The 27,590-nt window shown below is 42.1% G+C and overlaps 1 protein-coding gene and 1 long non-coding RNA gene across 4 annotated transcripts in view; one reads left to right on the forward strand and one right to left on the reverse strand.

The window, feature by feature from the left end:
• The window catches only part of LOC141145152 (uncharacterized), a 195,521-nt gene that overhangs the window by 157,165 nt on the left and 10,766 nt on the right, over window positions 1–27,590 (reverse strand). The window lies entirely within an intron of this gene.
• The window catches only part of MAPRE2 (microtubule associated protein RP/EB family member 2), a 337,172-nt gene that overhangs the window by 103,006 nt on the left and 206,576 nt on the right, over window positions 1–27,590 (forward strand). The window contains exon 1 of one of the 3 annotated variants that reach the window (XM_073631561.1): window positions 23,657–24,203. The exons of the other annotated variants lie outside the window; for them this stretch is intronic. Coding sequence (XP_073487662.1) covers window positions 24,085–24,203 — 119 coding nt within the window. The 5' untranslated portion in view covers window positions 23,657–24,084. Of the gene's footprint in view, window positions 1–23,656; window positions 24,204–27,590 lie in introns of those variants that run through there. 3 annotated transcript variants of the gene reach the window in all.

Consider the following 27,590-nt stretch of genomic DNA (forward strand, 5'->3'; position numbering starts at 1 on the left):
CGCTAACTCAATTAGTGAAGAAAAATGAACAGCTGCTACATAAGAATGTGACAAAATTTCAATGCAAAAGATCAGTGAAAAATGTAGCTCTAAAAATATAAAACAATATACATTGAACAATATATCAAAACTTTGTGATAAAAATCAATCTCATATAATGAATATAAAACAGAACATGTATATAATGAGTAGAAACACAGGTGCTAAAGTCCCAAAAGTTAAACAATCCTATGGTAAACATATATGGAGTCCACCACGAAAAGTTGTTGCTCAGAAGTGGGGTACAAAGGCCTCAGCAGGCATGTAGAGCATCACGGATAGTGTGTCCTCCACCCAAGATAAGGGGTATACACTCTTACCGGAAACAGTGAACTCGAATGTCAGCGACAACGAGTCAATCAAGCGATGATAGCCCGATCAGCAGACTTCTGAAATGATCCAGGGAATCCAAAGAGCTCCAAGAACAAATCCAGGGAATCGTGTAGGTAACCGTGAGGCTGGAACTCTCAGGGCTGGAGCCCTTCCTTCTCTGAGCTGGCCACTGAGCTGTCGGCTAATTGCCAGCTCCTATCTCTCCACAGTTACTCAGCTGTTGATGATATCCTGCTTGTCAGTCCTGCCTACTTAAGCCGTCCAGTCCAGAGGTTCTCTGCCTTCACCTTGGTCAACATCACAGAAACTATCTCCTGCGATCCTGTTCAAAACTTGCTTTGCTGACATCCCTTCTGGCTCTTGATCCTGCTTGCTGTTCCACTACATTTATCCCTGACTTCTGGCTTGGCTGACTACCCGTTCCGGTTATTGAACTTTGGCTATGTTTTGACTACGTTTATTCTTTTTAATTTTATTATTAAACAAGTGTGATTTAACTGTACTTCTGTCTCAGCCTGATTTCATGGTTTCTGAAAGGAACTCAGATGTTAAGCAGCCAGACTGGAAAGCCAAAAACTGATTACAAGATGACATTGTTGATTTATCAAAAAGTTCACATTCTTCTCTCAAAAGTGGTAGCTGCTAGTTCCTACCCAGTGAGTTCCTGGGTAAGAAGTAGCCGCTACCACTTTTGAGAGAAGTGAAGAATGTGAACTTTTTGATGACTCAACCAATGTGATCTTGTAATCAGTTTGGCTTTCCAGTCTGGCTCCTTAACATCTGAGTTCCAGCCTCACGGTTATCTGCACAATTCCCTGGATTCATCTTGGAGCTGTTTGGATTCCCTGGATCGTTTTGGAAACCTGCTGATCAGGCTATCCTCGCTTGATTGACTCGTCGTCGCTGACATTCGAGTCCACTATTTCCAGTAAGAGTGCATACCCCTTATCTCGGGTGGAGGACACACTATCCCTGATGCTCTGCATGCCTGCTGAGGCCTTTGTACCCCACTTCTGAGTGGTGGACTCCATATATGTTTACCATAGGATTGTTTCACCTTTGGGATGTTCTCACCTGTGTTTCTACTCATTCTATACGTGTTTTATATGCATTATAACTAGAAACTGGTGGGGTCAACCTGCGCTAGTGAGCAATACGTGAAAATAATGTGTATTCGCAAAAATTGCAGCAGCAAAAAAAACTTCAAATATCCATGAAGTGATAAACATATAAAATAAAACTTAATTGCGCTAGCAGTGATAATATAATTGAAAAAAATGTTTAGGACACACAATATATGTATGTAAGTCCCAATCAAAAAGTAACAATAAGTGCATAAACCTTATAACAGAAAATAGTTATGTGCTAAGAGTCGATGTTCAGACAACAACACCACCTGTAATATGTCCATAAACAATAATTCCAATAGGAATAAAAGTCCATTTAATTTGTCTAGTCTTCAAACCATAAGGGCTGATAGATCAAAGAAGCTTTCTATCGGACGTGCATTGATTGCAGAGAGAGTAATAGGTGTGCGCTTACCCCTATTGTTGGACCTCCTCTGTGGCAAGGTCTTACGAGCTTGCAGATTTCGCCCTCTGCAGGGACCAAATGTTGGTAACCAGGTCTTGACAGCGTACACCGCAGACTTCCAGATGGTCGGGATAGTCCAACAGCTCCAGCATCAGAGGGGGGACCCGAAAATGGAGAGGCCCATAGACAACGGGGCACGTAGATGACGTCACGTATGACGAAACATGTAGGGCGTGGCCTCGCAGTGCTTGCCATCACGTGTTCTGAAAGGTTTACTTTGCACGGGCGTTCTGCCTTTGTATATGCCGGCTTTTTATGAATTTTTTATGGAGTTTTTTTTAAATGTTCACTTGTGGTTTATCCAATAAAACCCCAACGATATTACACCAGAGGAGCTTCTTCTTTTCTCCTTATGTCTTTTTTGTCTATGGGCCTCTCCATTTTCGGGTTACTATTTTCTGTTATAAGGTTTATGCACTTATTGTTACTTTTTGATTGGGACTTACATACATATATTGTGTGTCCTAAACATTTTTTTCAATTATATTATCACTGCTAGCGCAATTAAGTTTTATTTTATATGCATTATATTTGAGATAGATTTTTATCACAAAGTTTTTATTATTTACACACAATACTTGATATATTGTTCAATGTTTATTGTTTTATATTTTTAGCGCTACATTTTTCACATGGTTATTTGCAACATCTTTCTTATAGGCTCAAATTCAAGACCATAAGAAAATGATACTAACTGCCATAAGTATTCAACATGCAGAGCCATCTGCTGCAAAAGATCTACATTCTGAGCTTAGAAGAAGAGCTATGCGAGAGAAAGGCTAAATGTACACTTATTGTGCTAAGAGTCGGTATTTGTCTTTATTTTGGTTACAAGTCTACTTTGGTAATGAGGACGCATTTTGTTGCAGTCTGAATTCCTGAACACATGAGGAGAAAACGACTTTTGCAGTGCTAGTGACAAACAATCCCCGAACGCCTTGAGGCCACCTTGTGGCTAACACATAGTTTGGGCAGGTTCTCCTAGCCTGTTACCTCCAAAATTACCAAATAAAGAATTACCACACACACACACACACACACTTATTTCTAATTTCTCATTACTTAAGTAGATGAGGTAGAGGTGAAATATGTCATATGCTCATTTTGTTTTTGTTTTTTTACAGAAGATGAAAAGAAGAGGAGGGGTTTTTAGGGACTTGAAGGAAATCATGACCTGGTGAGGTCACACATTTCCATCCCTAGGGACTTTAAATGAAATAATGACCTGGTAAGGTCATATATTTCCATCCCAGTCGAAGTCATGAAAAGGGGGTTTGTGTTTAAGGGGAATGGTGGGACTTTATATGAAGCACGTGACAGCAAGAAGGTAGTAGGTTGATCGTAAAGGAATTTTATTCACATAATGCTGGAGCATACAAGTTACAATAGCAAAATGCATACAAACATATAATACATAGATAAATAATAAAATATAAACATACATTGTAATGTTCATACAAATGATGGAATAGTAACAAGATAAAAAGGTTAAGCAATGGTAGCTCAAGGTACAGCCTTAATAAAATTCCCTAGTTCACCACAATCGGAGTTGAGTAAAATTATGATTTAAATGGTAGTGCCTGCAGGACCTAGGGCCTCACTGAACCTGTAGGGGTGAATATTGGTAAAAGTGTGTGAGATCTCTGTATGGAAAGGTACAAACACAGCGAATGATGACTCAACGCGTTTCGTGGCTTTCATGCCACTCGTCAGGAGCAAGCACGTGTGTAATCTGAAAGGATATTGAAATAAGTAAAGGCAGAAAAGGGGCAAGGACAATTGTAATTTAGAAGCGAGGTGTGTAGACCCCTGTAGCTAATATATAAAAACTTACTGGGGTTCTGTGTAATGATGGTGTAGTGGCGGGACACCGCAAGCCATCCATGGTACCCCCAACCGGGAGCCGCGGCGGGGAGCCCCGCAGAGACGGAACAGGCGCCAACCAGGGCAGGCATGGGAACCAAGGCATATCTGTGGGAAAAGTGAAGGAATGATTTACGAGATGTGATTGGAGTGCTGGGAAGTGAAGGTAAGAAACTGAAAGGCAAAGGAAGAGAGAAGGAAACGGGCCCCACAGAGGATCAGTGAGGTAGGGGAAGGACAGTGAGGGACATAGGAGGAATGGGCAGACAACCAGGGGGTTTGCCAATAGTGGTAAAAGATGGGGAGATTGGACAAAACAAAAACCAAGCCAAAAACAGTGTACAGAAACCAAAATGAAGAAATTGTGATAAGTGTACCTGGGGAAGATTGAGACCCCTAAGAAGGGAGAGAGATCCCAAATGCTGTGATATCAAGTATGTGCAGAGCCCAGAGTGCCCAGGCCACCCAGGAAGATGTCCATATATCGCCACTCCGGGACCGCCCACCAACGTCACGCCGTGCGGCGGGGGGGAGGAGCGCCGCAGGTCGGACAAGGAGTGTCCGGCCAGACGGCATATGTTGTACTCCCCTGTCGCCCACAAGCATGGAAACAACTGCTTATGCGTGACGGCGCTGCCTAGGAGACGCCGCACGCATTGCGTGAATGGGTGACGTCGACGTGCAGTAGCGTTGTGCCCATCCCCCCAGAGGAAGAAACCTGGGGGAGGGAGGAGACCCGCAAGGCATGTCACAGCTCCCGGACTGGGAAAATAGCCAGACGGCATAGCAGTCCCACCAGCAACAACATAATAGCCAATTAAATATCTACTTCAAATGATAATTAATGAATGGCAATAATGGATCACCCTACTACCTTCTTGCTGTCACATGCTTCATATAAAGTCCCACCCTTCCCCTTAAACACAAACCCCCTTTTCATGATACAGAAGATGAAAGTTGAATGATAGTTTTGTCTTCATTTATTCTTTATCCCTCATAAAGTATCAAGACATGAATTCAGTATATAACCCTCAGAAAATTCTTTTCTTTCAGGCATTTATATTTCCTTTAAACTACCACACATTTCTTGGACTGCAATACGATAATCTATTTTTGGCTACTTCAATAAATTATGCATAAATATAAGCCATACTGTGCATTAAGTCCACTTGGCAAACACTTGGCTTTTTTGTGCATCTTCCAAGTTAGTGTGGAATGGATGTGTTTATTGAATTCACAATGCTCCTGCTACTACCATACTGCTTTTTTCATTAGTAGTAAAACAAAGAAAGCTTGTGATAGGCAAACTAGCCCATATATAGTATGTTAATTGAAGTATTCGCAGAAAACTTTACATGTGTATATGGAACACATTTTTTTTTTTATGGTTTGAAAATACATTAAAATTGTCCATACAAAGATTAGAGTTCCATACAAAAAAGTATGGTGTTTTATATTGTGTGACATTTATATGTTGTACAAATGACACAACTTCAGATCACAAGAGTCATATTTAAAAAGTGATAGGGTAGAACTGAGAGTGTAGAACTAATCCAATAATTTATAGTGGATGTATACTTATACAAAATGTAATTTAAAGTGTTACATAAATGTGTTGGATAATGCACTAGGCCAGTGCGCCCTTTCTTTTTTCTTATATTCATTCAAGAGAGAGTTAATACCCTCATTAGTTCTTTTTTTTTTGTCATCTGTGAGTTTAATTGGGGAGATTTCCCTTACCTTCCTGTCCCATAGACAAAACAGGAAGTGAGAGGGAATCCCTCCAAAGGCAATCTCTGCATGTCCCATTGGAAGCTTTCCTCTCCCATTAGTATTCTGATAATATCAACCTAAAATTTGGGATTTTCTTTTACTTTCACTTTTGAGGATAACAATGAACTGGACAAATAGAGAGGATGAATCCCCCTAATTGGGGCACAGACCGCAATAAAAACTGACAGGTGTCCTTCTCCACTCTATCGAAAACTTAACAAAAAAATTTAAAAATGTTTTTCCTTTAGTTACAATTTAATAACATATAGGGCATATGACATCTTTTTAATCTTTGCTTTAGCTAAAATAAAAAATGCCTTGTGGGGTTAAAATGGGCTCCACCTAAAGTGGAGGTTTGGGTGGTCACCAGTCACTGTCTGTAAGGGATACAATTTCAAGACTCGTAGTCGTTCCTGTCACCACTTCCTACCACAAGACCATAACGAAGGTGTCACTTTGAAATCTGAATAAAAAAATGCATCCATCCCACACACAAATCTCTTGCCTCTGCTAGGCTGCTAGTCACAAAGGCCAGCAATCCATGTAAAATATAGCTCATTTATGGCAAAATGTGAAACCTGTTTGAGGGAACTTGGGTCCTCTTTATTAAGGCCTTTGTCAAGCCTTGGCAAAGAGGACCCATGTTCTGTTTCTAATTAAAGTGTTATATCTTACATGGAATACTGGCCTTTCTTCATACTTTAAAATCTTAAGCATGGTGGACACAGGTAGTTTTTTTTTTTTTCGTTCAACCCAGTGGACTGAACAAAAAAAAACCAAGGAGCTTGTGAGTAGCTCGCTGTACTAACGATACGATGATAGTACAACGATCTCCCCGCTGAGCTATTGTGCTCTCACATGGGGGCAAACCCCACCCCAGAACACACCGGTCAGCGCTCGCAACCAGTGGCTGATCGGATGCCGGTCGGCTGCTGGTTTTCCAACATGCCCATTGTACACACTGGCCGAATGTTGGTCGTTTCTTCTATTGGACTGGCCTGAAGGCTTCACTGCCGGTTTCCCTTAGTGAAGATGCCGATGCCTACACCCAAAGCCGATTGAAGAATCATCTCAAGGTGCCGACATCTCTGGATCACTGGACAGGTAAGTTTCCTTCTATTAAAAGTCAGCAATTTACAGTATTTGTAGCTGCTGACTTTTAATTTTTTTTGCCCAGACTGGAGCTCTTTTTTAACTCCCCAATACCATGGCAGTGACACCATTGTTTGTTTTTGTAATTGCTATAGGAGTTGTGCAGATCTGAAATACTGTTAAGGTTTTTTTGCAGCTGCAGTCCCCTAAAGACCGAAGAACCTAGTTTGTGATTCAGACAACTCCCATAATAATAAAAAATCAATTTTCATTTGAGCTAGCTGTTGAAATTGAACCTTGGTTTTGTAAGGAAAAGGCCTCTGCAGTGCAGTTGTGCAGAATGCAAGAATCTTGGCAAACTTTATTACGTTCTTCCTGCATCTGCTCTGTGGATTCTGAGATCGGTCATTCCACAGAGTTTATCAAACTGAAAGTGAGTGCCGAGTGGGAGGATCTGCCTACATGAATCGCATGATCAATGCCAGTCTTGTAGTAAAAGTAAAACTGCTGGGTAAAGCAGTGAGCCCATCACATGAACAGGAAATGGCATTTCTTTAGATGTTCTGTACACAGTGTATTCACACATCGCTACCATAGTTGTAAAGCAGTGACATTTTTGAATCTTTGTCAGTTTATAAGGCTACTTTCACACTGAGGCACTTTACAGGCGCTACAGCCCTAAAAATAGCACCTGCATAGCACCTGTAAAGAGCCTCTCCTGTCTCTCCAATGTGAAAGCCCGAGTGCTTTCACACTGGAGTGGTGCGCTTGCAGAACGGTAAAAAAAAGTCCTGCAAGCAGCAGCTTTGCAGCGCTGTAGGAGCAGTGTATACACCGCTCCTACAGCGCCCCTGCCCATTGAAATCAATGGGCGTTTTGCAGGCAGTTTTATCTCTTTTTCAGCCGCTAGCTGGGGTTAAAACCGCTCTGCTAGCGGCCGATCAGCGCCGCTAAAACGACCGTAAAGTGGCACTAAAAATAGTGCCGCTTTACTGCCGACGCCCGCCCACCCCAGTGTGAAAGTAGCCTAAAGTCATAGCAGGCTTCAGATTGAAATGTACGGTAAATGTATATTATTAACTACATTGTGTCGTAATTATAAAAGCTATGTTATATAAATTTTTTATTGAAAATTGACTTTTCCTTTAATAGGTTAGTAGCTTGCACTTGCAAAAATAAATATGTACTAGTTTACCACAATCCCTTCTCCCTAAACTCTTGCTTATGGCAGCTATGTAAAGACTGATGTCCTTTGAATAAGGTCTATACAAATCATAGCCAGCTGGAGAGCTGATGACTGGGAAGATGCACCGAGAAAGCTACATGGTGCCTGGCAGTTAGCCTGAACCGGAGTGGAAAGAACATGTTGACTGTTTTTTTAGCATCTGCTAAGCACAGAATGGCCACAACTGGAAGTGCTAGCTGTGTCCTGTCTGTTAGCTGCTGGGGAGCCATTGTAAAAATGAGGATGCCTCACATATGGTCGCCAGAAATTTCTGTGGTAATATCGGCCATCAGCCACCATAGATTAAGTTTTTTCTTATTTACAAGGCCGTGCAGCAAAGGTTAATTATTTTCGTCGGATTTATTAAAACTGAAGAATAGAAAATGAGAACCAATGTGGGGTTGTCAATAGCAACCAGATTTTTTGTTTGATTTTGAAAAACCCTGTATCCAAACCATTCATTTTAACAGCAATTTAACATAAGATTCTATTTGCATTTAATGTATTTTATGTATGTTGTTTACTTGTGAAAGTCTCCCTTGTGTAGACCTTCTAAAGCCCGGAGACTGAGGGCACTACCATCTTAGATGTGATGTCAGAAGCCCCAATAGACTCAGACTCACACTCAAATGACATTCTATAGCACTCTCTCTTGCTCATCCCCTGGCAGCTGCATACATGTTTATGTAGAGAGGTGAAGGGAGGGGTGTAGAAGCTGGGCCAGCACAGACAGTAATTAGACACTCCCAGAGGAGGAGGAGGGAGGGGGCTGTGCTTGGGAATTGTCTCATCCTGGAGTAGTCTGATTTTCAAAGGCACATCGCACATGATTACAGAATAGTTTATGGAAAGGAAAACATCTGCAAAAATGTAAAACACTTGCACCACCTGGGTAAAGTGCAGATTTGTTCTACAGATATTTAATACAAATACCTTATTCTCTGATCCTGCAGGCTTCCTCCATGCTCCAAGACTGGGTCCTTTAAGCCTCTTCTCTTTGCTGTTGCACCATTAGCAGGCTTTTAAATGTCTTCATCTACAATGCAGGATCAGAATTTCTGTATTGCACAAGAGGACTGCAAGTGCCTACCTGAGATGAGTGTTGGCTGCCAGGGAGTGGGTTTTCCCACAATGCACAAAAAGGTTCCATTCAATTACAGATGCGTGGCATTGCTATTAATTCCTAATGGCACTCCCATGCATCTTGTTAATGCGTATGCATGCTACCACAGTGCCATGCGTTTTTTTGCATGACTTGATTTTTAAATTTTTTGTGTGATTCTCATGCATAGGGCAACCCATTAATATTAATGGTCTGCCCTAACCACGATGCACATAAAAGCATGTGCGCTCGGTCGCACCTCCGTGGTGTGAACAGAACCTTAAGCTGGCATACATAAAGTACATACAGTCAGAGGCGTAGCTTGAAGCTTGTGGACCCCGATGCAAAAGTTGACCTGGGCCCCCCGCCCACTATTTCCGATTTGCGTGCAGATACGTCCACCGCATGCCAAGATACTCAAAGTGGCTTAAGAGTTTTGAGTTACCAGAGTTCCTCTAGATCAGAGGACAGGGATTACCGCTGGAGAATCGGAGGACAGGGACCCCTGGCAGGTCACTTGGCAGAGCTCCTTTCCCATCCCAGCACTGTATACAGCTCCCCAGCTCCCCCCCTCCCACACACTACACAGGGCTGAAATCACATTCCTTTACACACAGTCTGTCAGTCTTCACAGAGTGTATCTGGCTTTTATTTTGCCCTTCTGACCTGTAAAATTCTCTGGTCGGAACGGCAGTGTAGTTGCAGTAGGCAAATACACCCTGTGCAGATCATGGCTAACTGGCTGTGTTGTAAAGGAATGTGATTTCAGCCCTGCGGAGGAGGAACAGTATAGAGTGCTGTAATGAGAAAGGAGCTCAGCAGCCGGGCATGGCATGCAGGGTGGAGGGGGTGGTCAGGGGGCTTTGGGGGGGCAGCTTAGATCTGGGAGGGCAAAACCATGTGACACAAAATCTGGAGCCTGCAGCCCTTCAGGGGCCCCTCGAGGAGGTATTAAGGGATTTGTTTTAGCAATTTCTGAAGGTTTCTCTGTCAGTGTTGGCAGGTGTTGGGGGAAGGCCACCTCCCGGAGGTGTGTGTCTTCTCCCCAGTTGTCAGGGAAGTGGGGTAAGTAGACATCCCCGGGTGGGGGGGTACAGAGAATCCCAGCTGGCGACTAGGAGACACTGAGCAGTGTCATACCTCACCAGTGACATCGGTCCCATCTAGGCTACAGGACGGCACTCTCTTACCAGCTGCGCATAGGTATGCGCAGCCTATTGCATTAGGGTGTGCACCCCAAAGCTCAAACACACATGCGTATATATATATATATATATATATATATATATATATATATATACACACACACATATACACTGTATTACCAGAAGTATTGGGACGCCTGCCATTACACGCATCATGAACTTTAATGGCATCCCAGTTTTAGTCCGTAGGGTTCAATATTGAGTTGGCCCACCCTATGCAGCTATAACAGCTTCAACTCTTCTGGGAAGACTGTCCACAAGGTTTAGTGTGTCTATGGGAATGTTTGACCATTCTTCCAGAAGAGCACTGTGAGGTCAGGCACTGATGTTGGATGAGAAGTCCTGGGTCACAGTCTCCACTTTAATGTGAAGGCCAGTCAAGTTCCTCCACCCCAAACTCGCTCATCCATGTCTTTATGGACTTTGCTTTGTGCACTGGTCCAAATCATTTGGTGAAGGGTTGTTTTTCAGGGGTTGGGCTTGGCCCCTAAGGCTCCATTCACAGTAGCGCGTTTTTTGATGCATTTTGCAGAAATGCATGGGAATTTTTTAACATGGGTTCCTATGGAACATGTTCACATCAATGCCTTTTTGTACCTCTGCGTTTTTGGAAAGGGTCAGGGACTTTTTTCATGCAAAATGCAGCGTTTTGCATGTAATAGAATTCAATGGACCAGTATCGAAAACGCAAGTGCAGCGTTTTTGATGCGTTTTGTGTTTTTGGCGTTTTTTTTTTTTTTTTTTTTTTTTTAAGACTGTATACAGTCTAAAAAAACTGTAAAAAAAAAACGCTGCAAAAATGCTGTAAAAACGCTGTTAAAAAACGTGGCAAGCATCACAAAAAAAACTAATCGAGCCTTAGTTCCAGTTAAGGGAACTCTTAAGACATCAGCATACCAAGGCATTTTGGACAATTTTATGCTCCCAGCGTTTTGGGAACAGTTTGGGGATGGCCCCTTCCTGTTCTAACATGACTGCGCACCAGTGCACAAAGCAAAGTTCATAAAGACATGGACTGAGCAAGGGTGCTGGAAAATTAACTTCAAGCGCAAAAATTCACATTATAATAGTAACTAAAACATATAACATTAAGTGTAACAATCTAAACAATAAAAATTCCAAAGTGCTATAATGGTGTGAACCTCCCAACGAAAAGGTTGTTGCACTTGAAGTTAATTTATATTGCAATTATCTGTGGAGGGGTTGCCACCATCCCTGCAAAGTTAAAAAAAAAAACAAAAAAAAAAGATGTCTTATTCTCATATTGATGTGTATTACATGTGAAATCACATATCACTGGAATTATTGCACTTGTAGTTAATCTGTATGGCAAATATCTATAGGAGGGGTTTCCACCATCCCTGCTAAGTTTCATTTTTTATTTATTTTTTCAGTTTGATGTGTATTATATGTGACATTACATATCACCGTTATTGTGGTAATATTGATGTTTATTGAGATTTCCATACATTAGAGGGTTCCACAATTATTGTTAAGTTATTGATTAGTAAGTTAAGGCTGCACTTTTTTTTTTTTTTTGTGGTGTGGGAACACATAACAGTGCTTAGTGGCAGGCCTTTTAATGACACTTTTTAAATTTACCTCCAGTAGTTTATTGTAAATAGCAGTGTGGTGATTACGTATTATACTGAAGATCGGCATGTGGCATTATTAAACAGACGTATTTCAGTTGTGCCCCACCAGGCCAGCCCCCATAGACAATGTGCCTAGCTGCTGAGTTCAACTGCCCATCCCTGCACTCAGTGCAGGGATGGGCACTGATTGGAAGCACTGATAGGCAGCACTGATAGCCAGCACTGATTGGCACTGATATGTGGCACTGATAGGTGGCACTGATTGGCACTAATTGGCAGCACTGATTGGCACTGATAGGCAGCACTGATGGGTGGCACTGATGGGCACAAATATGCAGCACTGATAGGTGGCACTAATGAGCATTGATAGGCAGCACTGATGGGCACTGATAGGCTGCATCGATTGTCACTGATAGATGGCACTGCTAGGCAACACTGATTGACAGCACTGATTGGAAGCACTGATTGGCACTGATGGGCAACACTGGCACTGATTGGTGGCATTGGTTGGCACTAATAGGCTTCACTGGCAGCACAGGTGAGCACTGATAGACGGCACTGATTTATGGCATTGGTTGCACTGATAGGTGGCACTGATAGGCAGCACTGAAGGGAACTCATTGGCAGCACTGATAGGCAAAACTGATGGGTACTGATAGGCAGCACTGATGGGCACTGATAGACAGCACTGATGGGCACTGATAGGCAGCACCGATAGGTGGCACTGATTGGAAGCACTGTTGGGCACTGATAGGTGGCGTTGGTTGGCACTGACTGGCAACACTGATTGTATCTGATAGGTGGCATTGGTTGGCACTGACAGGTGGCACTGGGCACTGACAGGTGGCACTGGTGGGCACTGACAGGTGGCACTGATGGGCACTGGTGGGCATTGACAGGTGGCACTGGTGGGCACTGCTTGGCACTGACAGGTGGCACTGGTGTGCACTGACAGGTGGCACTGGTGGGCACTGATTGGCACTGACAGGTGACACTTGTGGGCACTGATTGGCACTAACAGGTGGCACTGGTGGGCACTGACAGGTGGCACTGGTGGGCACTGATTGGCACTGACAGGTGGCACTGATTGGCAGCACTGATAGGTGGCATTGGTTGGCAATGATAGGTGGCACTGATGGGCATTGATCTAGGAAATTTCCCATTGAGCAGTCAGCTAGGCATGTAAGAGCCGCTCAGTGCGTGAAACTGTAATGTAACTGCTTGCAGAGAGGAGCTGTCAGAACTCGGAGCTGATGTCGGGGGTGGTCAGGACCGAACAGCTAACCTATCAAACACAAGTCAAGGGGATAGATGCTGGGTGGACCGCTCCAGGTGTGTGGCTCCGCCCCTTTCTATCAGCTATCAAACCCCAGCCAAAGGAATAGGGGCTGGGCGGCCCACTCCGTGTATATGACTCCGCCCCCTATCTTAAGCAGTTCAATCATTGGCTGGTGTTTAATAGCTGATAGAAAGGGGACAGAGCCACATACACGGAGCGGCCCGCCCAGCCCTTTATATCAGCGCATTTGATAGGCTAGCTGTTTGGTCCCACCCACCCACGACATCAGCCCCGAGTTTTGATAGCTCCTATCTGCAAGCAGTGATATTACATTACAGTTTAAAGCACTAAGCGACTCCTACATGCCTCCCTGACTGCTCAATGGGAAACTGTCTCACAGGCAGATCCTTATACAGTCTGTTGCAGCATCTTACAGCAGATCTCAAGACACACATTAGGGAGCGCTCAGGCACACCCGGCACACCCTGTGCGCACGCCTATGCAGCTGAGCTTGGTTACCATTCCATTTTGCCAGCGCACAGCACAGAGCCCTCCCCATCCTGGGCTCGTGCTCCTCTCCATTCAGGAAATGGCTCACAGCTTCTCCCCAGCCAATGGGAACAGAGGGGTGTGGACTGTGGAAGTCAAAGTAGAAGCCCAGTACTGGAGCGTGGCTGTGGGGCCCTAGGGCAGATCAGAGCTGTATTTTGTGGAGGATATGATAATATGACAGGGAGGCTGCAGGGGCCCCCTGAAGTTAGGGTCGGGGTTGCGATTGTGACCCCCGCAACCCCTTATGCTACGCCCATGCATACAGTAGATGTACATAGATTAAAAATCCACTAGTCTACTGATCGACCTCTGTACAACTGCTCAGTCGGCTTTTCTCTGCTCAATCAGTTCAAAGTCTCCCTGCTGTCAGAATACAAAGACACAGCAGGGAGCACTCCCCTATCCACCTCAAATGTGAATGGGGGAATCGGGTCAGTTTTTTTTTTTTTTTTTAATGCAACCTTTTGATTGAATTAAAAAAATGTACGGACTGCATGAAAGTCGTTTCACAAAAAAAAAAATAAAAAAAACTTATCTCATGGTACAGGCATTCAGTATTTTAGGAATGTAGAAAAAAAAAATCAGGGGAGCGCTGCACTGTCCAGTAAGCGAAAAGAAAACAATGTGTCAGTGTGAGAATGCGAAGTTAGCTCCAGAATGTAACTAATTTGTAACATTTCAGCAGAAGAAGATCATTCTGTGAATGAAGGCACACTAAGAATATTTTCAGTTTCACAATTATCAGTGTGTCTTCATTGATCTTACTCTGGTGCAGTGGTACAGTCTATAAAAAACAATTGAGATAAAATAACAAAAAATAATGCCAAATTAAATGCTAAATATTGCAAAATAGAAAAATGTAACTCATTTGTTAAATAAGGCATTTTTTTTTTTTTTTTTTTTTTTTAGGGAAATAACTACTTTTGAAATAAATAATGCATTTGTTTTTAAGGCAAAAAAATCACACAATATAAAACTCTTAGTGAATTACCCCACAGCTACTAGTGGCATATGTTAGCTCTCAGCTGAACTGTCAAGCTATTAAATGGCTGATGTCATAGCTAATCACATATACAGCACCATGGCAACTGCCAGATCAAACAGAGGCTAAGATGGCAGCTTCCTTGGCTGTAAATGATAGGAAGGTCTGCTTTAAAGCATTTGTTACCTTAAAAAAAAAATGGATCCTGTTCCCTTAACCACTTTAGCCCCAGAGAGATTTACCCCTTTAATGACCAGGCCATTTTTTGCGATACGGCACTGCGTCACTTTAACTGACAATTGCATGGTCTTGCGAGGTTGTACCCACACAAAATTGATGTCCTTTTTTTCCCCACAAATGAAGCTTTCTTTTGGTGGTGTTTGATCATCTCTGCGTTTTTTACTTTTTGCGCTATAAACAAAAAAAGACAGACAATTTTGAAAAAAACTATATTTTTTACTTTTTGCTATAATAAATGTCTAAAAAAAAAAAAGTCTTCATCAGTTTAGGCCAATATGTTTTCTTCTACATATTTTTGGTAAAGAAAATCGCAATACGGCGTGTATTGATTGATTGGTTTGTGCAAAAGTTATAGGGGATATATTTATGGCATTTTTATTATAATTTTTTTTTTTTTACTAGTAATGGCGGGGATCAGCGATTTTTAGCAGGACTGCGACAGATCGTACGCTTTTGACACTTTTTTGGGGACCAGTGACATTATTACAGTGATCAGAGCTAAAAATAGCCACTGATCACTGTATAAATGACACTGACATGGAAGGGGTTAACACTAGGGGGCGATCAAGGGCTTAAGTGTTCCCTAGGGAGGTGTTTCTAACTGTGGGGGGAGTGGACTGACTGGAAGTACACAGAGATCGCTGTTCCAGATCACTAGGAACAAATGATCTCTCTCTCTCTACTCCCCTGTCAGAATGGGAATTTGTTTGTTTACATTGACAGATCCCCGTTCTGGCTCTCTGTGGAGCGATCATGTGTGGCCGGCGGACATTGTGGGTTCCGGTGCCGCAGACCTGCTTAGTTGCTAAACAGACCGATGTACAGCTACGGCGATTCGTGCAGCCGAGCCAACCTGCCGCAGTATAATAGAGGCGGCTGGTCAGCAAGCAGTTAAAGCATGTTATACAACACAGTGCTTGTGCTGTGTAATTTGGCCCCCTGTAACACCTGAAATACCTGGCTGATCCTGCCTGGTTCTGCCCTCCCCCTGTAAACTGACCATGGTTTAGCATGGCTGCTGACATCTTACATCGTGGTCAGTTTACATGCCTTCATCATCTGCAGTCCTGCTCTGTCCTCCTCTCCACCCTCCCTGCCTGTCTGCTCGTGTCAGCACCCCCCCCCCCTTCCCCCTTTGCTGCTGAAATAACATTTATTGTTTAATATAATCCTCTGTGTCTCGTTATGCTAGGTGCTCCTGTCTCTGATATAAAAAAAATCCTGTCTATACCTGATTTCGAGTGGCGCTCACGTGACCAGCAGGCCTCCTCTCCTCCTCTCATCCCAACTGATGTCAGTGGGGGAATCTCAGACCCTCCCGCTCTAACTGCCAGATCGACCGGTCACATGAGGGGCGCTCTGAAATCAGTTAGAGCCCTTGCACACTGGGGCGGTTTGCAGGCGCTATTGCGCTAATAATAGCGCCTGCAAACCGATCTGAAAGTGCTGCTGCTGTGTATCCAGTGTGAAAGCCCCGAGGGCTTTCACACTGGAGCGGTGCGCTGGTAGGATGGTAAAAAAAGTCCTGCCAGCAGCATCTTCGGAGCGGTGAAGGAGCGGAGTGTATACCGCTCCTTTACCGCTCCTGCCCATTGAAATCAATGGGACGGCACGGCTATACCGCCGGCAGAGCACCTCTGCAGAGGCTGAGTACCTAGCGTAACGAGACACAGAGGTTTATATAAAATGTAACAATTGGTTAACAACCACTTTAAAGTGATTGTAAAGGCTCTTTTTAAAAAAAAAAAAAATAACAAGCATGTTATACTTGCCTCCTCTGTGCAGTGGTTTTGCACAGAGCAGCCTGGATCCTCCTCTTCTCGGGTCCCTCTTTGCTGCTTTTAGCCCCTCCCTCCTTTGAGTGTCCCACAGCCAGCAGCTTGCTACAGGGGGGCACCCAAGCTGAGACAGCTCCGTGTATCCATTCAGACACAGAGCCCCGCCCCCTCTCTCCACTGATTGGCTGGCTGACTTTGACAGCCGCGGGAGCCAATGCCGCCGCTGCTCTGTCTCAGCCAATCTGGAGGAGTGTCTTGGATGGCTGAGGGGATCGTGGACATCGCTGGAGAGAGAAGGGGCTCAGGTAGGTAATTAAGGGGGTGCTGAGGGGCTACTACACATAAAAGGTTTTTTATCTTAATGCATAGAATGCATTAAGATAAAAAACCTTCTGCCTTTACAACTCCTTTAAGTACTTATATTTATTCACTACTCCCTAGACGAAACAAGGGAAGGTGCAAACTGCATGATCAAAGTAGAAGTAAAGTTAGATTAATAACAAGTGGAGACCTGGCTGTGCTATTGCTTCTATGAGTGAAATGTGATCTATAAATGGAGGACAGGCGGATGAATGAAAGGCTTGTTTCCTCCAATCATATATCATGTTTTATTCATATAAGCAATAGTACAACTTCCATGAATGGGGGAGAAGAAGAATACAGAAGCGGGGAGGGGGGGTTGGAGGTGAAAGATTTCAGCTCATGCAGGAGCTAGCAGCACAAGAGATTCATATTGGATTCATAGTAAGTAATGTCCCATGTGCTGATTATTTTTTTTTTTTTAACTAAACCTAGGCTTTAACATTGGCAAGCCTCTTTTTTTTTTTTTTTAATGTAAATTTGTTGTCTTAAAGGAATATCAATTTAAAGTGGAGATATACAGTCCACCCTCAGGGCATAAGTACTGCACAGTGCTAGGTGTAGTCAAGCTAATGTGAAACTTCTGTTGAGAGAGAATCGAAAAGGAGTGGTGAGAGTGAGTTGGTGCCGCCTTACCAGGGCATGGGGGAACCTGATACAAGTGACTGTTCCCTCCTTCAGCATGTGGTTGTGTGGCTTAGGTTAAGGGACATCAATTGACGTGAGATCTAAAACTTGATCAGGTGATTGTCATCTCATGCTTAACCCTTTCGCTGCCAGGCTCTATGCTCAATTTTGTACACTCAGGTGGCCAGACCGTTTTTGCAATTTTTCCATTGCTTTTTCATTTTCACTTATTGCTTTCAAAGTTTGTAAAAGACCCCCCAAACCATATATTTTCTGAAAGCACGTGATCAGTAGAATAAAGAGAAGGTGCTACTGATTTCTAAGATCCCACAATATTTGCACAAATGTTTATCAAAACAATATTTTTGTTAAAAATCCACTAAAATCATGATTAGCAGATAAATACACAGCAAATTTTACAAAATTCCTACTAAATATAAAAGCTTAACTTGTATTGAGTTAATAAATAACAAATATTTGTAACTTTTAAATTGTGCCTTTTTGCGAAATGGTGAAAATTGAACAGACGTCAAAGTGTAAATATCCAAATTTCTCAAAAAATCTGAAGGTTTTCATTTTTCCCTTGCAGCTTTCTGAATTTGTGAAAGACCCCCAAAACTATATATTGTCTGAAAGCATATGACCTCTAGAATAAAAAGAAGGTGCTACGGATTTTTTTTTTTTTTTAGACCATGTGGTATTTGCGTAAATATTTATCAAATATTTAAACACTAAAATAATAATGATAATATAATAATATAATAATAATAATAATAATATAAACACTAAAACCATTTTTAGAAGAAAAAAAAAGATAATTTTACAAAATTCCTGCTAAATCCCTACTAAATATAAAAACCTAACCTGTATGGAATTAATAAATAACAAATATTTGTAAATTATAAATTGCGCCTTTTTGCAAAATGGTGAAAATCAAACGTACCCAAAAATGTAAAAATCTAAAAGATCTAAAAATCTGGAGGTTTTCCTTTTTCACTTACAGCTTTCAGAGTTTGTAATAGACCCCCCAAACTATATATTTTCTGAAAGCATATAACCTCCGGAATAAAAAGAAGGTGCTACTGAGTTTTTAGGCCCTGCGGTATTTGCGCAAATGTTTATGAAAATAGTATTTTTGCTAAAAATACACTAAAACCATTATTCACAGATTAAAACCCCATCTAAGTTGATAAAATTCCCGCTAATTTCCAACTAAATATAAAAGCTTAACCTATATGGAGTTAATACATAACAAATATTTGTAATTTTTACATTGTGCCTTTTTGCAAAATGGTTAAAATTGAATGTACGCAAAAATGTAAATTATACAAATTTCTCAAGAAATCTGACGGTTTTCATTTTTCCCTTACAGTATTCAGAATTTGTGAAAGACCCCCCAAACCATATATTTTCTGAAAGCATAGGACCAGTAGAATAAAAAGAAGGTGCTACTTATTTTTAAGGCCCCACGATATTTGCGCAACTGTTTACCAAAGCAATATTTTCGCTAAAAATACACTAAAATCATTATTAGCAGATACAAACACAGCAAATTTTACAAAAATATAAAAGCTTAACCTGTGTTGAGTTAATAAATAAGAAATATTTGTAAATTTTAAATTGCACCTTTTATGTAATAGTGATAGTAATAGTGAAAATCAGATGTATGCAAAAGTTTCTTAGAAAATCTGGAAGTTTTCCTTTTTCACTTACAGCTTTCAGGATTTGTAAAAGACCCCCCAAACCGTACATTTTCTGAAAGCACATGGCCAGTAGAATAAAAAGAAGGTGCTTCTGTTTTTTAAGGCAGTGCGATATTTGCACAAATGTTTATCAAACAATAGTTTTGCTAAAAATACACTAAAATCATTAATCGTGCACATAAACACAACATGACTTACAATTAATTCCTGCTACATTGCTACTAAAGCATCGTTTGCATGTGGCATACTAAAGTGTATACCCATGGAGGGCCATGTTTACCCGCACAGGAATGCACAGGTGTTCCATGCATACAGGCAGTCCCATTTATGTCAATTGCTACGCTGCAACGCTGCACAGGCATAGCTACTGTTCCCAATCTGACATTCGTGTGGGTATGGGTACACAACCCCGAATGCAGACCGTGTGAGCTTAGGGACAAGCATGCGGACCTACATGGATGTAAAATTGGGAGCAATGGCTCTGTTCGTGCAGTTGCTACATCCCAAATTACATCAATGGGACTACCTGCACAGAGATGCACAGAAAACTTGTGCATCCCTGTAAAGGTACGCTGTGTATGCCCTGTGTAAACAAGGCCTTAAGCCCCTTTCACACAAGCACACCGATCGGATCTGCCTGTCTGTTTTTCAGGTGGTCCCAATCTGACCACCTATTTTTCTCTATAGAGAGGCTGATGTAAATGGACATGTGTCCGTTTACACCCGCCTGCATCCGATCCAGTCCAGTTCACTAAAAACAGAGGGATGGGATCCCATTCCCCACCCATCTAGCAGATCGGATGGTATCCGATGGAACTGGACAGATGGTCTGTTTCCATTCGATCGCCCCATAGAGAACAGTGGGCTGTTTCTGTGTCCGCTCTGCATCAGCAGAGCAGACACAGACCTGTCATCTGCCTGCTCAGCGGGGATCAGCAGACAGATCCCCCTCTGAGCAGGTGGATCTGCTTGACAGTCCGCTCCATGTGAAAGGGGTCTTACCAGGAATGGCCAGTCCATTAGGGGCTCTGGAGCGCCGCCCCCCTGCAGGGCGCCGGACTCATACGTTTATATGAGTTTATTTTTTTTCAAGCCACATGATTGAGGCTCTAATTGGCTTGAAAAAGACAATAGCGAATTAATTGCATTGTTAAAGTTGACCAACAAATGAGAATTGTTCACGTTATGCAGGCATTGATGTGTGCACCCAGAAGAAGAACCCATCAAGGAAGTAAACTGTGAAGAGATGTACCTGTGCTCTATGATTCCAGCTTCAAGTGGAAGTAAACTCTCCTATCCTTTACAGCTAAGGGGGTAGCCATCTTGGCCTCTGATCTGCAGTTGCCATGGTACTGCGGATATGATCCGTTATGATATCGGCCTTTTGATGGTTTAATACTTTGGTTGAGAGCACAAGCAAATGTGACAGTTATCATTCATGGTATGCCTAGAATGGAACTATTTTGGGAGATGTTTAAATCAATAGGTTTAGTTCCGCTTTAAGGTAAGTGAAAATTTGGGTTTTAGAGGTGTTTTTTTTTCCTAACCCAGTGATCATTTATCCTGGAGCTGAGTTTTAATCTTACCAAGTAAAGGTATCCTCTGTCTTATCATTTGGCCGATCCACCTACCTGTTACACTTCCAAGTTAGCCATTCTGGCTCTTCACGTGTACAATTAACTCCTAGGTAGGTAGAGCAATGGTTTATTGTACTTTTCTAGTTGTCTGTACCCCCAACCCAGAGTGGGCAATTAATCTTTCAAAATTCTGCCCCCAGCAATGGAATGCCTTGTGTAACACTGAGATCTGATCTAAGCTCTACACTTAACTATGTAAGGCAATGTCTTGTCTGATTTGATACATATTTTATGGAATTTGTTTTAGGTATTTAGGTTGTCTTCATGTTACATAGTTTTGGTAAATCTAAAAGAGCTTGTACAGAGATTGTTCAATCAGAATATAAAGTGTATGGGCAGCTTTAGGCTTGATTCACACCTTTGCATTTTTAGTGCTTTTTGCATTTTGCAGATTTGCTCTACAGAACGTGTTCCATAGGAAACCATGTTAAATGGGCTGTAGTGCAAATCTGCAAAATGCAAAAAGCACTCAAAATGCATAGGTGTGAATCAAGCCTTAGTGTGGTGCTAAGGCTCGCCAGTTGACTGGGGTATGTAAGGGTGGCACAAGAGATTTGACCTAAAGCCCCAGAAAGTATGAATTGCCCTTGGCATGTATGATGACAAACCCCAGTGCCTAAGACGGCTTTCACACCGAGCCACGGGGGGCGTCGGTGGTAAAGCGGCGCTTTACCGTTGTCTTAACGGTCCTATTCGGCTGCTAGCGGGTCGGTTTTCAATGGGGAGCAGCGGTGGAAGAGCGGTGAGTTCACCGCTCCAAAGAAGCTGCTGGCAGGACTTTTTGTGACACCCTGCCAGCGCACCGCTCCAGTGTGAAAGCCCTCGGGCTTTCACACTGGAGTGAATGAAGCCGCTTTTTTCAGGCGCTATTTTTAGCGCTGTAGCGCCTGAAAAACACTGGCAGTGTGAAAGGGGTCTTGTGAAGTATATTTAAAGACTGGCAGATGTCTTCATTCCCCTGGTTGGTATAGTAGTGCTTTGCAGTGAAAGCATCACTCAGGCCCCCCTCACATCATTGCGTAGCAGAAATGAACATTCCCGCTACTCAATTTTTTTGGAGCGATTTGCACGCCATTGTGCATGTCGCATAGCTTCAGCCCATTCACTTGAATGGGTTGCCCTACATGCCTTTGTCACCCGAAAATAAACTTCTGCTCCTTTTCAGGTGACGAGCTTCACATGATTTTGAAAGGCGCGATTTGCCTTGATTGTCGCACGTTCCTTTTGTGCAACAATCACGACAGAAAAGCATTGCATTTGGGGTTCCATTATGGAATAATGGCACCCAAATGCATGTTGTGCTCCCCGTGATTCCAAATCGCGAGATGTGATCGGGGCCTCAGTGATGGGATGACAGCAAAACTACACATTCGTTTGCAGATTAGGCAAACACTGCTTTTATTTTGGTATTCAAAACTTTAGTTTCAAATACTATTTTTGCCTGTTTGGTACAAATGATTAATATAATATTATATAGTAAAACCTTGGATTGCGAGCATAATTAGTTCCAGAAACATGCTTGTAATCCAAAGCACTTGTATATCAAAGTAAATTTCCCCATAAGAAATCGTGAAAACCCAAATGATTCATTCCACATCCATTTATTCATAGGTCCTTCAATTTATAGTCCATATAAAAAGATTATAGCAATGCGATAGGTTGTGTAACCATAAAATGTCCGTCTACAAATTGAAGCCTTCACAAGAAGATTAGAAGCAAAATCCATCAGGAGCTACAAAGTATAAAAGAAAAGAGAGGTGCTTCTAAGTGTAGCAATATGTTGCTAAATGTTGTATCTTCAATAAATGTAACCATATCGCTACACTTAGCGGAGCCTCTCTTCTCTTTTATACTCAATGACATGACGCTACTTGTATATCAAGACATCACTTGTATATCAAGTCAAATTTAATTTAAAAATGTTGCTTGTCTTGCAAAACGCTCTCAAACCAAGGTTTTACTGTACAGGATTATTATAGCACCAACAGTTTGCACAGCGCTTTGCAAATTAAATCCACAGGGCCCTAATGAATGTTCATTATTACAGTGCTTTTTGGGTCAACACAATATTTTATTTATAATTACTTTCATCACTTACAACTTCCTTTTGAATTCCTAGTGTATCTGACATGTTAAATATTTAAGATGTCAGTTCTCTAAGGGCTGATTTTAATGTGAATTAGGAAATCTATACCCTGAAGATACAGCGTGCATAATGTTGGCCTTTGTATCAATGATAAATGAAATCAATGATAAATGTGATGTAGGCATATTATAGAGCAGTAGGTCTTATTTCTGTTTTTGTTACAATTTGTGAATGTGTTCTTCCTTTTCAGGGAGCTGTGTTGCTTTGGATGCATTGCTGATTGGTGACTGTGTAATAGAATTGAGAATCTGTCCATTTGTAGGGTGCTGTTCTGGTCTGATTTTTCTCACTTTCTCCCTGCATGTAAGCCAGTCCCAGCCCTGCTGCACATTGCTCAAGCATTGCTTGGTACTGAATAGATCTTTGTGTGCACAGCTGCATATCAAAGAGCTGAAAGGAAATGGACAGAGGAAAAGCTGTTCAGTAGGCTCGGCTGAGCTGCTTTTTTTTTTTTTCAGTGGTGCAGCAGAGAGGGAGGAGGAGGAAGAGTTGGAGGGGTGTGTAAAAAGATGGGAGGAAAGAAGGGGGGGGGGCTCAGTTATCAGTAGCTGGGTGCTTTTTGCATGCCAGATGTAGCCTTTTCCTCTAGTCTTCCCCTCTGCCTTTTGCTAGTGTGTCTGTGTTATTATTGTTTTTGGATCTATTGGTATAATAACACTGCAAGTGTGTCTTCTGCGTATGCGAATTGAAGGGATCTGATGAGTTAGCTGGTTGCCATGGCGAGGGACCCAGTCATGTGACCAGGATGCTGCTTCAGGCTGTTTTGACGTCAAGCTGTAGACAGAGAGAGAGAGGGAGGAAGAGCGATCCGTGGCATAGCAGCAGCAGCAGAGTTTGTGCCTGCCTGGATCTCACTGGCTAACACCAAAGGCTGAAAATAACCTAGAAGCTCCATCACCAGTTCATTTTTCTCCTCTTGATTTATTGCATCCTTCTTCTCTCTTTACTGGGACAGCATCAATGCCGGGTCCGACCCAAACGCTGTCCCCAAATGGAGAAAACAACAACGACATCATTCATGATAACGGGAGCATCATTCCGTTTAGGAAGCACACTGTACGCGGGGAGCGTTCCTACAGGTAATGATGGGGGCGATGGTGTACGCAAGGCCAAGGGGGATTGTTATTGCTGGCCATGTTTTCTCCACAATTTTATTTATTTTTATTTTTTTACACCTTTAAAACATGCTTTTTTGTTTTTTTTAACATCAGCTTTCCGTTGTATGTGATGTGTGGCTTGTGTCCTTGCAGCAGCCAGAGATTTACCATTTCCGCGCCATGCAGCGTGTAGCTTCTTCAGCAGAGCAGTGTTTAAATCTCCTCATCAGGCGTGTGCTTGATGTGGGTACCTTCATGTTACTGGAATGTTATGTAATTGGAAAGCAAGCACTTGCCTGCTTACGGTAAGAAGAAAGGTGTTAGCGTAGAGCCCAGCAGCCTCTAGAAGTAGGCAGCTGTAATTTGCACCTTGCAACATTCATGTGCACCGACAATTATATAACATTGCAGAGAAGCCATTTTTGAGGTCAGCGCGATGCCTTGAATCACAGATCCACCAACACGCCTGCTCTTAAATGGGTCGTCGTATGTATATGGACAGACCTGTTTATACAAATAAACCCTGGATTTATTTTCACTGATAATCTCAGCTTTGTGTGATTATTATTGTTGACATTAAATAATCCTGCTGGGTTTTGGATTTTTATTTTATTTGATGGCATTTGATGAGTCTTATGCTTACTGGCAGCGTGGAGCCATCTTTTTTTTTTTTTTTCTTTTGCTTGATATAGTCGTTTGAAGAACGGAAGGAAATTAAAGCGGTCAGAAACAGAGACAGCTTGTTCCTCATCAGATGCTCAGAGAAAAACATGAGAATCCTTTCTGAGCTAAGCTGTAGCCTGCAATGGTAAAGCACCAGATTGATAGGGCTTTGTAAAGGTCTAGAGCTTCTTCATTGGTGGGAACACTGGTTGTAGAGGTCACAGGGTCATGGCTTTACTTAACCCCTTCTTACGGTGGACCTTTCAATTTATCATAGTAATGATGATTGCAAGATTTACATGAAAACAGCTTTGGTTAGTCCAGGGCACTGGTACATTTTCAGATCCAGTTCTGTCTATGCCGCTACCTCTCCATCATCGCCTATGTAGAAATGAATGCATGTGATAGATTGCGCGTGCTTTTTTATTTATTTAATTTTTCTGGCCTTTCGAATTCCTATTCACGGAAAATGAATTGCATCAGTGTCTCTGAGAGGGGAGATGGCCCTCACGGCCGTATTGTTTTACTACATATTGTTTGGCTGGTGGTGCGGTTGTCACAGCAAGGTGAGCTGGCTAATGTGGTGTGGAATCTCTAAGGGGTTCTAGAAGGCAAGCTTCCTTTAGCCTGCTGCAGGGTATGTTTTCATTAAATTTGCATTACCGTCTCTGATGGCATGGATGTACAGTAGCAATTAGCTGATTTACATCATCTATCATTGAATAGTGTATGTACAACTTAATACCACCACTATAATTGGATTAATTTGTATGCACTGCTTACTACAAAAACATGGGCTGGGCATTCTAACATGACAGATGCGTAAGTGGCGGTTAATATGTTTTTCACATCTTCTTCCAATGTCTGCAGCTTTTTTTTTTCTGCATCTGCGTTTATCTTAAAAAATAGAAAAACAATTGTGGTGGGCCTTTGGGTACTTTATGGTGGGCCTTTGGGTGCTTTATGGTGGGCCTTTGGGTACAAAGGATGGAGAGGGAGGAGTGTCACCAATCACAACCTGCCAGTGTTGAGTGTCCTTTTCTAAGTGCAGGTTACAAAATGAAAGCTAGAGTCTGATTGGTTGCTATAGACAACTTCCACTTTCAGTTTCCTTTCTATCTTTTATATCTGCTGAATAGTAATTTGGACTTCATGGAAAAAATTATTTTAAAGTGGATCATATAAAAGGCAGTTCCACAATACTTATAGCATATTAATACATTGCTCTAAAATCGTTTTCGGTGTCAATGTGTGATAACTAGGTCAGTTACTAGTCAAAGTATCGCAACCACCTAAAGCCTGGATGTGCTATGGGTGCCCAAAGATTTGCCAGTAGCATTTTAAAGCTGGTATTGCATGTGTGTATATATTTGGATTTGTTCTACATTTTAAAACTGTTTACATTGGGGGAAAAAGCTGATTTATTGCGTTTTGAGTATAGGAGTTTGTAACAAATCATTACACTGGAGGAACAGAGTTACCAGAAATGGTTTCTTTACAGCAGGATTACTGGTTATTTATAGAACTCTGCTAAACTAACTACATAATAAAACCCCAAGGTACTTACCTTTCTCTGTAGAAAAATGCTTTATTTACATTCCTCTTACACATTTATTACCAGTTCACTGCAGCATGTTATATCTGTCAGTGGTGGGGGAAAACAAGTGTCTTCCGTTAATGATAAAGTAGGATTGTCAAAGAAAATAAATTATTCTGATTTTTGAATATAGGAGATAGAGTAATTTGCATATTAATAGCCAATCAACTTCAAAAACTGGAAATAATTAAATTATTGTTGGAGATCTTTGCTGTTAAATATAAAGTAATGTTTTTCCTTATCTGCAGTTTTCCTTTATAACTGCTTTTAAAGCCTTGATGATTAGTTATGATCACTCATACCTGTAGTTGACCAATGGCTAGTGTTTTTTATTGTCTGCAAGGACAAACTATTAGAATGCTTAAAGTGGAAGTTCACCCTATAAACAGTAAACAGCCATATAGCGCATGTATCTTGATAATTGCGTACAGGGTCTCACAAAAGTAAGTACACCCCTCACATTTTTTGTAAATATTTTATTATATCTTTTCATGTAACAACACTGAAGAAATGACACTTTGCTACAATGTAAAATAGTGATTGTACAGCTTGTATAACAGTGTACATTTGCTGTCCCCTCAACATAACCCAAAGCACAGCCATTAATGTCTAAACTGCTGGCAACAAAAGTGAGTACACCCCTAAGTGAAAATGTCCAAATTGGGCCCAAACTGTCAATATTTTGTGTGGCCACCTTTATTTTCCAGCACTGCCTTAATCCTCTTGGGCATGGAGTTCACCAGAGCTGCACAGGTTGCCACTGGAGTCCTCTACCACTCTTCCATGACGATATCAAAGAGCTGGTGGATGTTAGAGACCTTGCGCTCCTCCACCCTCCGTTTGAGGATGCCCCACAGATGCTCAATGGGGTTTAAGTCTGGAGATGTGCTTGGCCAGTCCAACACCTTTACCATGAGCTTCTTTAGCAAGGAAGTAGCCGTCTTGGAGTTGTGTGTTGGGGTCGTTTTCATGTTGGAATACTGCCTTGCTGAGCGAGTCCACTCAACGTCTTTGATCAACCATGGTGAGGCCTGTTCTGAGTGGAACCTGTCCTGTTAAACTGCTGTATGGTCTTGGCCACCATGCTGCAGCTCAGTTTCAGGGTCTTG

The sequence above is a fragment of the Aquarana catesbeiana genome, linkage group LG05 (assembly GCF_042186555.1).
Source record: "Aquarana catesbeiana isolate 2022-GZ linkage group LG05, ASM4218655v1, whole genome shotgun sequence".
NCBI lineage: Eukaryota > Metazoa > Chordata > Amphibia > Anura > Ranidae > Aquarana > Aquarana catesbeiana.